General features: G+C 42.2%; 1 protein-coding gene across 3 annotated transcripts in view; it reads right to left on the bottom strand.

Annotated features, from left to right (window-relative positions):
- Positions 1 to 6640: 6640 nt before the first annotated feature.
- RCAN2 (regulator of calcineurin 2) overlaps positions 6641 to 11966 on the bottom strand; it is a 277416-nt gene continuing 272090 nt past the window's right edge. For all 3 annotated transcript variants that reach the window (XM_037843606.1, XM_037843605.1, XM_037843608.1), the window contains one exon: positions 6641 to 9205. In XM_037843606.1, coding sequence (XP_037699534.1) covers positions 9045 to 9205 — 161 coding nt within the window. In that variant the 3' untranslated portion in view covers positions 6641 to 9044. The remainder of the gene's footprint in view (positions 9206 to 11966) is intronic.

Raw genomic sequence — 11966 nt, 5'->3', positions numbered from 1 at the left:
GGAGGGGTTCAAAACATAAATGCTGAAGACACAATGTGCGTGCCAAATGGCAGGCCAGGCACGTCATACACAGTAACACTTGTATAAATACAATCCACACTCCCAGCTTTAGATGAGGAAACTGACTGACTTTCGGAGTTTAAATGACTTGCCAGGTTCTTCCAATCATGATTTGACAAAGCCAGATCTAAGTCCCATCAGGCCTATATAAGATACAGACAAAGGCAATTAGCCCAAAAGATAGGGGCCAGACTGATACCAAAAGGAGGGAAATAGGCCTTCCAAGCATGGGGGAAATTAGGGTGAGAATTTGGTTATGTCCAGATACAGAGATGTTTTATGCATACCTAGGAAGTTCAGCATCAAGCTCTGATTTTGGAAATTTTCAAGTATGAATGATTTCCCTTCTGGGGTATTGGTAAGGTAGATGACATGTTTGTTGACCCTAAGAGGTGGAATTAACTGCCAGGTAGGGTGAGCTGGGGGGTGGCTTGTACTTAGTATTGTATGTTGAAGCCAAGATGTTTTCACAATTTATAAACAGCTGTAAAATAAACATAGTTATTTGACATTTTCCTCTGTTGAAGGTTCTTCTCCTCCTCAATTTTGCAAAGCTAATATAAAACTTTAGTTAATCATTCCAATGTTGACCTCTCCTCCACTATGTTATGGCAAAGTCATTGAAATAGGGCAAACTGTATTTTAATGACATCCACTTGTTGAAGGTATAGGGAAGAAATGGTAACTGTTTGTAGCTCTTCATCTATTCTTATTTCAAGCTTTTAGAACCTCCTGGAAGTGGGTTTCTGCTGCTGCTGCCTGAAGGACAGTAATCAAGGACCCAGTTAAGTTCTGCATTTTGGGATTGTTATGTTCCCTTACAACCAAGTTCACTGGTGTGGTAACAATATCCTAACTTGGTTCCCCATCTTCCTAGCTTGATACCTGTGAAATAAAATACCTGGGGATATGATATGAATAAAGACTGTGGTTTTCATGGTGGTTCATTTATCTTGACAAGTGGAGTTGTCTGTATTTTGTGTTTAGCCCAGCATATCCTGGCATGCCTGTGTGAGACCATCCGCTTATTCTCAGTAGCACTGGCCTGTCTGGTTTTCGCAAAATTGGTGTACCCAGGGAGTAAATGGATTTCTGGAAATCACAGTGTAGTTGCTCCAGAAGCAGTTCTACTGGTGATCATTGGAATGGCCATTGGCAGAGCTTGATCTGAACCCAGAGCGTGGCAGCAATTCCCAGGAATTTTAGTCAAAAAGATGAGGCCAGTAAAGTGGTTAAGGAGGGAATGTGGATAGGTGCTAAGAATGCAGCTCAGTCAAACTAACAATTACTGGAGGGAGGGAAATAATATACTCTGAGCACTTTCTTTGATAGACAGTGAATACATGGAAGCAGTTTAAAAGTGTGTGCTCTGTAATCATGCATCTGCTAGAGGTGTGATTTGGGCCTTGTCCCGGAGTGCTTCTCAAACTTTGAAGAACACGGGAATCATTGGACAGGCTGGGAGGGGTCTTGTTAAAATACAGATTCTGATGCAGTATGTCAGGGGTGGGGCCTGAGATTCTGAAACTCTGACCAACAACCCGGGGATGCAGAGAGTTTTGCTGGCAGGGCACGGAACACACTTTGAGTAACAAGGACCTAACTCTTTTGAGCTTTAGTTGCCTCACGTGTGAAATGGAGTGTGGTAGTTTGAAGGTGTTATGTAGCCCAGAAAAGGCCATGTTCTTTTAATCCATTCCTGTGGGTGCAGATCTATTGGAGGTGGGACCTTCTGATTATGTTATTTCATTTGGGATGTGACCCACCCCGTTCAAAGTGGGTCTTAATCCTCCTGCTGAAGGATTTAAAGGGGATAAAAGCCACAAAGAAGCTAAGATATGAATTCAGAGAAGCACCCACAGAAGCTGAGAGTGGAAGCCACTGAAGCCAGAAGCTGAAGCAATGAAACCCGGGAGAGAAGGACCAGCAGAAGCGACCGTGTGCCTTGCTATCTGACAGAGGAGCCGGAAATCACCGGTAACTGCTCTTCAGAGAAGGTATCGTCCTGTTGATGCCTTAATTGGGACATTTTCATGGCCTTAGAACTGTAAATTTGTAAGTTAATGAATCTCCATTGTTAAAGGCCAGTCCACTTCTGGTATATTGCATTTCATCAGCTTTAGCAAACCAAAACATGGGGACGTCAGTACCTTCCTCACAAGGTCATTGAGAAAATTAAGTAAGAAGGTAAAGAACTTAGAAGAATACCTGCTACAGAGTAAGCTCTCAAGAAATGATCTTTATTATTTATGAAAGTGCCATCATGAAAGTTACGCGATGCTATACATGGTAAGGGCTCCGCACAGGGCCTGCTGCGTAAAGAGCACTTGTAGAGGACTCCTGATGAGCTCAATCCTGGTGTGATTTCTCATTTAGTCCCCCATCACACCTGAGATAGGTACTGTTATCACTCCGTTCGTAGATGGGCAAGCCAAGACTTAGGTTAAGAAACTTGCCCAAGGCCAGGAATTTAGTAAGTGGCAGACCTGGGATTTAAAGCCACGTTATCTGGAAGCAAAACTTGTGAGTTGAGTCATTAATTTGTCCTCCCATAATAATTAATAATATCTTATTTAGTACTCATGAAAAAGCTGCAAGATGGGTTTTTATACCCATTTTACAGGAGAGGAAACTGAGTTGAAGAGAACTTAGTAGCTCTCTAAAGTCATATAACCCTTTCACAAGCTCTCCTCCCTGTCCCTTTCAGTAGACAAGGTTGGCAGGCCTCACGTGGCACGGGCCAGGGTTTGGATCCTGCCTTCCCTGCCACAGACCCCTTCGTGTTTTCCGTGAGGGCCCCCTGACCACAGCTGAACAAGTTTCCACAGTCCTTCTTGTGCCACAGGGGTTTGGGGAGGAGCCCGCCTTGCTCCACTTGGGGACTATGTGTCAAGTTATCAGCACTTTGACTCCCACCCCATCCCACTACATTACATTCCTTACATTACAAGGAAACCATGGAATCACACTTTGCTGTGTTGTTTCTGGAAAAACCACTAACCCCCAACATAACAGCTCCATATTAGGATTGGAAAGGCAATGGGATCCAATGGAAAAGAGTAGTAAAATTCCAGAGAGCTCCAAGTGATGGAGAGAAGGCTATGGAGGACATAAGAGTTAGCTTAGTTTCTCAGGGACACTGACTCTGAGAGAGTGTTTCTTGAGAGCCTTTAGGGTCAACACCTGTGGGGGCGTGCGGGCAATAGGTTTAGGCTGAGGAAAGAGTTGAACTAAGTTGCAGTCACAACAGAGGCCTCAGCGGAACCCACAGGCAGCTCTGGAGCTGGGGTGACCCTTCAGGGTGGTCCCAGGAGTGGGCTTTCCTACGCTCACCTTGACTAGTCATTGGATGCAGCTGAACCCGTGGGGGGTGGGGGTGCGGGGGGTGGGACTTGGGTTGAGAGGGGAATGTCCCCAGTGGAGAACAATGCCTGGCCACTCAGCTGAGAGTCCTGAGCCTCCACATCTGCCAGCGTCTGGGGACACGAGCGCCTTGGTCTTGAAGGGGGGATCTGGGAGTTGTACCACAACATCCACTCCAGCCCAGCAGACGGGCTAGCAGGGTGTTTACTTGGCAACAGCATAGAGACAAATATAAATCTTAATTTAAGAATAAGATGGCCCCACAGGCAAATCCAAAGACCGTTTTGGGAACAGTAAAGGTTTTACTAATGATTGCAACTCTTCAAGGAGGCCCCACAAACTCAGTTATTGCGAGAGAATGGAAAATAATGCAAAGGAGCCAGGGAGATGTTGTACATGAAATCTTTCAGCTCAAAATTTTTCAGTCAGGCCTATTCTGGCTTTCCTATTTCCAACCTCTACCAACTACATGCACTCGTGCACACACACACACACACATACACACACAATCATCCTTGGATATGGCTTCCTTCCAGAGACATAAAAAGCTCCTGAAGCAACTCCAATAACATTTCCCCAGACTATCTTTGAAAGGAACAGATGAATGAGTATGACAGAAAACTTTTTGCTTGAAATTTTCCCTTTCTTGGATGGCATAAATTTAAGGGGAAAGTCTGCCAAGTGTTCAATGACGCTCTGCATGGCGGCTTCTGGCAGGGACACTCTGTACCAGTAGCAAAATGAATGTTTTCCTGAATCACTGACTTATCATTCTTTATCACCTGCTCTGTTCCCCCTTTCCTGCACCACAGCCTTCTAAATGAATTGGAGGAGGGAAGGGGAAAAAATAAAACTTTTCTAGAACCATGACAAGACACTGCATATTGATGTTGGTTACTGCAAATTCATTTGGCAGATAAGATTGCAGTGATTTATATCACACCATAGAACTATATCTTAAAGGCTAACATGGGCAGAAGGAGCCATGTCCCCCACACTGGAGTATCTGGACATTTAGGGCTATGGTTTTGTCTTAGGAATCCTCTAGTATGTCAGGATGTTTCACAAGATGAATTGAGTCCCGTAACTCCCCTGCTGTAAACCCTTCTCGTACCTAAAATGAATTCCAAGCCCCTTACCCTTTGGCCTGTAAGTCTCTACAGAACCTGGGCCCTGCCTACTTTTCCTACCTCATTTGGTGCCATGTTCTTCCTCATTCCCTGTGCTTCAGCCACGTTGACCACATCCCTTCAGTTCTTCCAATGTGACAAGGCCTCTCCAAATCCATGGACATAGCCCTTGCTGCCTGGAGCCCTCTCTCCCATGGGCACGTCTTCACTACAGCTTAAAGACCACTTCTTCAGAGATGCCTTTCCTGACCATGACCCTCCACTTTAATCCTTATAGAGTATTTGTGGTTTTCTTCCCTGTATTCACCCATCAGAATTTGTAATGATTTATTTGCTTATTTATTTGTTTATTGTCTCTTTTGTGCTCTAGGCTCTGCTCTTTGAAAGGGCAGGGACAATAGCTACGTTGTCCACCACTGAAATCCCAGTGTCAGGCACATAGTAGATCCTTAGTTAATACTCGTTAATTGAATGACCAATGCCTTACCCAGCCCTTAAGCCCCTGTCCCATGTTTTCTGTTTTAAAAATATTTATTTGCAGGTTTTAAATGAAGGCTTTGTATATATAGAAATATCTCACAACGTAAAGTGGGCGAGGTGTGTTTTTAGGACACAGACCTCTTGAACCCCCTTCTCCAGCACATCTGATGGGTCCTTCCTCACTGTTCTAATTGTGGTTTTGTATCAACTGAGGTAAAACCTACCGATAATACATTGCACAATTTTAAATGAATTTTACATATGAATACATCCATGGAGCCACTACCCAGTTCAAGATGTAGACTGTTTCTGGCACCCCAGATGGCTCCCTCATGTTCCCTCCCTGTCAGTACTTTCCAAAAGGTGACCACTATAATAATTTGTCAATTTAGATCAGTTTTGACTATTTCTTAGCTTCGTAAGTGGGGTCATACAGCAGGCATTCTTTCACATCTGGCTTTTTGTTTTCTCAAAAGTTGGATTTTAAGATTCATCCATGTTGTAATGTGTATCAGTAATACATGGTTTTCATAGCTTTGTAGTATTCCTTTGAGTGAATATTCTAGAGTTGAACATTTGCACTGCATTCAGTTAATGACTTTCAGGACGCTACTGGGGACATTGTTGCTCAAGTATTTTGGTAGAAGTGAGCACTCATTTCTGCTGAGTGTATGACCAGGAGTGTAATTCCACCCAGGTACGTGTATATTCAGTGTTCCAAAGTGGCTGTACTACTTGGTACTCCCACCAGGAGTGTAAGAGAGTTTCACTTGCTCCATGTCCTTACCAACACTTAATATTTCCCTATACTTAATTTTAGTCATTCTAATGTGTATGTGGTAAATCTCCTTTTTCTTTATTTTGCCTTATTCTGATGAGAAATGATGTTTAGATTTTTAATGTTTCCGGGTCATTTGGATCTCTTCGTGTATGCTTGCGTATGTGTGAAATGTCTGTAGGTATGAAGTGTCTGTTCAGGTATTTTGTGAATTTTTTAAAAGAATAGTCTGTTTTTTTCTTATTGATTCATAGGAGTTCTTTTTACATTTTGGATATGAGTTATTTAACAGCTATATGTATTGCAAATGCCTTCTCCCAGTCTGAGGCTTGCCTTTTCATGCTGTTAAGAGTGTCATTTGATAAGCAGAAGTTCTTAATGCCAGTGAAATCTAATTTATCAACCTTTTATTTCATGATAGTGCTTTTTTGCATTTGGTTTTATAAATTACTGCCTACCTCAGGTCTCTTGTAGTGTTTTTAACCAAAGAATAGAGTGGGGAGATAGTAAAAGAGAGATTCATTCAGTACAGTTGAAATGGCCTTCAGGACCAAGATGTTTACAGCATGGTCACAAAATAGGGAGCTTTCCCATTTCTCCTTGTCTAGATCCAACTCATCCCTCCAAGCTTGGCTTAAATTCTTCTCTCTTCAGGAGGTGCTGCCAGCTTTCCCCAAAGCTCATTTTGGGAAGAGCCCAGATAGATCAATCCCTTGTGTTGGTAACTTCTTAATGGGAAAAGTTTTGGGTTGAATTGTACTCCCCTGTAATTACTCCTGGAAAAATTCAATTCAGGTAAGCAACTCAGAAAGTACACACCACGCGGACAAAGAGTCATTCACCAGGTATATTTGAAGGCTAAGCTCTTTGAGCTATACGCGTGCACAAATGATTCAGTTAGTGGAAATCTCCCCTTCCCCCTCCATTTTTAAACTTTTCAAACTTAAAATAGTGCTAAATAGGTTTGCATAATGTGCATCATGAAATGCTGAGGCAATTCTGACTTTCACAGCGCTAGGAGGTACCACTGAAACACTTCAAAGAGTCCTTCCCTTTTCTCACTGCTTTCCAGGGAAAATTTCCCTTTGCCCCCTTCCCAAACCCAACCTAATGAAAGAATTACTCGATCTGAGACAGATTAACATTAACACTTTGCAAAAAATTCCACTAAGACTAATCACATAGATCATACAGTCCACTGACTACATGCACAGAACGGTCATTTCAACTTGATGCGAAATGTCCAATGCGTCTATTTAAAAAGAAAATAAAAAATGATTTCCAAACATTTCCTCTCCTCAAAATTTCCTAAGAACTTACATTCTGAAAATTCTGGGTAGCTTAAAAAATTCAAATGACCTGTAGATGAGATTCAAAGCAAAATGTCTGACAGCTATAGTTCCTGTTCATCTGAATAGCTGAGGGCAGCACTTTGTCCACTAGATGGCATCATTTCCCCACACTATTGTCTTGCATTTGTCAATGAGAAACAAAAAAACCTCCACTGCAAAGGAAAGTCAAAGCATTTGCTTATTATACACACTCCTCAGAGTTTTCTTTTTTAAAGGAGTCTTCATTTTTCTTACTGAAACTCAGGATTTTGCGAGCAATGCTCTCCTCAGTTTCACCTGTACTGTGTCCAGTACTATATTGCTATATTCACAGTAGAACGGACTTTTATTTCTGAGTGATCAGCCTATGCTTTAAGTTTCTGATGAAACTAACATACACCCTAGTCAAAAACCACAACAATCCTTCGATCAGTTGGCTGTGCTATTGTTCTTGTGTGTTTTTCTGAGGCTTGGGTAATGAAAGTATTTCCCCACTCTGCCGTAATTCGCATGTACATCTATGGTAATTCATCAATGTACAGGAGGAAATGAGGCCTGACACACAGAGCAGAAGGTGATGGTTCTATAAGTGTATCTTCTGTAATGCACTTTGGGCTAGAGGAATAGAAAAATCATTACATATGTAATGAAAATGACTTTTTTGAGCATGTGGGCATTGCATGAATAGGGTCAGCATACATGTATCTATCATTCTTTCCCATTTTAGTATGCTCAGCTGCTGCTACATACTGGAGATTGAGGTTCATCCAAATCGTCTACAACTGACACTTGCATCTTCACTTTATTTAAAAACAAATGGTTCTTGATAGCAAAGATGTTGGCTAACCAGTTATGTATCGGCATGAGATGTTTTGTGCCCTTTCAAAATTCAGCATTATCCATAATAGAGTATAATATTATCATATTATCTGCATTAGTATATGAATGCATTCATAAGCAATGCACATAGTATGTTCTTAAGCAGCTGATGGCTGAACAATCACTAAATAAAAAACACCCAGATTTTAAAAGCACAGCTGAAACATTTGTACAAATATACAAAGAGAAAAAACAATCGTTCAGACCCCATGAAACTTTTGTAATAAATAGGTTTTCTGAACTCAGTCTCTATTCTGGGCAAGCCTCCCCAGTGAGGCTGGGAAAGTTCTAATAGGGAAGTGGTGTTCAAAATCTACCTAGGATTATCTTTGGGGCCAAGCTCAGTTTTGCCTCCACGAATTTTAAGAGAGCTATGAAGTGTTGACTCAAAAGAGTGAATATACCTAGACTTATTGAACTGGATGATGCTGATAATTTTCCTAATCTAGATAAGGACATGGCTGGATGCTGAAAATCTGAGTTTTTGTGTATTCTCAAATCATGAAAATAAATGCTGGTGATCATGCATGTCCTGGGAATGTTGGGATGCAGAGGACTGAGTGAGACCAGATAAGGGTATCTCATGCAGTCAAAGTCAAGTTTACATATGGTCCTATTTAAGTGGCCAGGAAAAAACAACACACACACCTCAGGACTGGGACAGAAACAGCTTGCAAACAACACAGGTGCTATTTGTTACTGATGTGTCTGGCTTGGATCGGCATGAGAGAATGAAGATATAAGCTGTGCTGATTGTTTAATAAGAAAACGCTACTTTTTTTTTTTTTTCCTAGAAACTTCTAAATAATGGATTACACTTGATGGGGTATGATATGATCAGGAAACGTATCACCTTTTCCTAGCCCTTTTGTTCAAGAGGCTTGATTACAAGGAATGAATCTCAATCAACCAAACACTCAGGAATTTAAAGGCAATTAAATTTTTTCCCCACAAACAAACAACAGGAAAAAAAAAGCATGATAAAGAGGAGACAGAGATCATCGTTGAGGCGGAGCGGTGAGCTCAGTTGGACACGGAGGGCGGCGGGCCGGGGCGTCGGGTCTGGATGATTTTTGGCTTTGGAGAAGTCTTTGGATCCTCTTCTTCCTCTATGTCACTGTCACACACATGCACAACGACACTTGGGGTGGACTCGGTCCCTGCATGGAGCTCATACTTCTCTCCTGAAAAGCAAGAACAATGGGGGTGAATAAGGGGAGGGATTTCAAAGCAGATTCTTTGGTGAAGTTTGCATGGAGAAGTGAGGAGAACATTTTACAATGTCTCAGGAAACCCAAGATCCTCTCCAGGGAAGGCACAGGGTATGGGAAAGTGGGATGGATGAGACTGATCTGTCATTGTATCCCACCTCTCCCACTTACCAATTGTCCAGCCATGAATAAACCACTCAACCCATTTTAACTTCAGCATCTGCAACTGTCCACTGCAGAATGGTAATATCTATATCCCATAGGATTCTGGCAAGGATTGAATGGGTCTGGCAGTTAGTTATTAGTTGCTCTTCTATTTCTCAGCACTGCAGCTAAGTAGACCAATCACTTCACTTCTTCATCTTTTGAATAAGCTAGTCTCTAAGTTCCCTTCCAGCTGCACAAGTCTTACAGAATGAGCTATCCAGGATGGAATAAGGTGGGGTGATCACTTGTTCAGGATTTGCAGTAGTTACTGGGTAACTGGGTTAGATGACTGTCAAGGCCCCTTCCAGTCCTGAGAGTCTATCATTGTAGACTGGCTCATTTTACAGTCAAAATCTGTTAACTGATTGGCTCCCTGCCTGTCTTTGTTTCACTTGGGTGGTTATTCGTTGAGCATTTTCTATGGTCTGGCCCTTCCTAGGGCTACAAAGCATGATAAAAAATATTTGTGCCATTCATGAAAGCACAGTCCATTGGAGGCTCACAGGAAACAGAAAGTGTCGCAATATCACATGGAAAGTTCTAAGATGGTGATATGTGTCAAGAACTATGGTACCAACCTAAACGAAGGGAGTAACTCCAAAAGGCTTCCCAGAGGACATAATAATCGACCTGGGTTGAAAAAACAAGAAGGCGACCTTCACAGTCTTCATGCTTGTAACTTTTCAACTTCTCTGTTGACATGCTCATCTTAAACTTTTCCCAACCTCTAGTTTACTTACCACCCTCCATGAATCAACAGCAAAATCTAAAAACAATGTCTTCCAGACAACCTCCTGTTTAGTGGCTCCCAGTTCTCACTAAATTGACTCCAGATTTCTTAAACGATCCCAGAAAACTGTATGATCTCCCCTCAGTATTTCCCAACATTACTTCTATTGATTCACTGCTTGCTTTAGTCAAACCGGTTTACTGTTGACCTCTGTGCCGGTTTGAGTGTATTGTGTCCCCCAAATGCCATTATCTTTGTGGTCTTGTGGGACAGACGTTTTGGTGCTGGTTAGATTTGCTTGGAATGTGCCCCACCCAGCTGTGGGTGGTGACTTCGGTGGGATACTCCTATGGAGGTGTGACCCCACCCATTCAGGGTGGGCCTTGATCAGTGGAGCCATATAAAACATGCTGACTCAAAGAGACTGGATGGAGTGCAGCTGTGAGTGACGTTTTGAAGAAGAGCAAGCTTGCTAGAGAAGAATGTCCTGGGAGAAAGCCATTTTGAAACCAGAACTTTGGAGCAGATGCCAACCACGTGCCTTCCCAGCTAACAGAGGTTTTCCGGACACCATTTGCCATCCTCCAGTGAAGGTACTTGATTACTGATGTGTTACCTTGGACGCTTTATGGCCTTAAGACTGTAACTGTATAGTCAAAAAAAACCCCTTTTTATAAAAGCCAGTCCATCTCTGGTGTTTTGCATTCTGCAGCATTAGCAAACTAGAACAACCTCTAATCATGACAGCTATGGTTTTGTATCTGCCAAACCAGCTACTTTTTATGGAAGACTCACCTCTCCTTGTGAGTTACCTAAATCCTGCTCTCCTTTCAGGATCAAAACCTACACCACCCAGTCCAGCTGTCTTGCCTGATATCCTCAGTCTTTAGTAGAAAGTGTTTCCTCTTTGCAAAAGTATCTAGTGCAAGCATTGCCAATTCCATCCATAGGGAACTTATTATATGCTACCATATGCATCTTGGTAGGCATCAGTGGTGAAAACAGCAAAATCTTGCAAGGTACAGTTTTAAATTTTTAGGTGATGACATTAGGGAATGAGGAACACTGACAGTGCAGTAAGTATCAATGTTAGAATTTAAATGTATGTCAGCCATATGCTGCTAAGAGGGTTCTGTTTCAGTTTGCTAAAGCTTCTCTGGAGAAAGGCCACTGGCATCCGGGGATCCTCTGATACATGGGAAGGCACGAGGCTGGCACCTGCTGATCCTTTACTCCTGGGTTCTATTGCTTTCAGCTTGATTCCAGTGGCTTTCTCTCTGAGCCTCTGTGTGTCCTCTCTTAGCATTTCTGGGGCTTTTCTCTCTAATCTCTCTCTCTCAGTGTTTCTACTTTTATCCTCTCATAAATGGCTCCAGTAAAAGATTAAGACCCACTTTGAGTTGGGTGGGTCACATCTCAGCTGAAACAACCTAAGCAAAAGTTCCCACTTACAATAAGTCTGCACCCACAGGGATGGAATAAAAGAACATAATCTTTTCTGAGTTATGTAACAGCTCCAAACCAACACACTTCACCCTCTGGAGCCCAAAAAGACATGTTCTTTCTATATGCAAAATACATTCATTCCATCACAGTATCACAAAAGCTTAAATAATTTCAGTAACAGTACAATGTTTCATCAGAATCAGTTCCAGGCCTGTTTTGGTCCTAAGGCAAGATTCTCCTCTGGCTGTGGACCTGTGAAACTTAGAACAAGTTATCTGCTTCTAATAAGCAAAGGAGGGACAGTCATGAGATAATTGTTCTCATTTCCATAGGGAGAAATTGGAAGGAAAA

This window comes from Choloepus didactylus, chromosome 7 (genome assembly GCF_015220235.1).
Source record: "Choloepus didactylus isolate mChoDid1 chromosome 7, mChoDid1.pri, whole genome shotgun sequence".
In the NCBI taxonomy this organism is placed as follows: Eukaryota; Metazoa; Chordata; class Mammalia; order Pilosa; family Megalonychidae; genus Choloepus; species Choloepus didactylus.
This window is presented reverse-complemented; position numbering and strand designations above follow the sequence as displayed.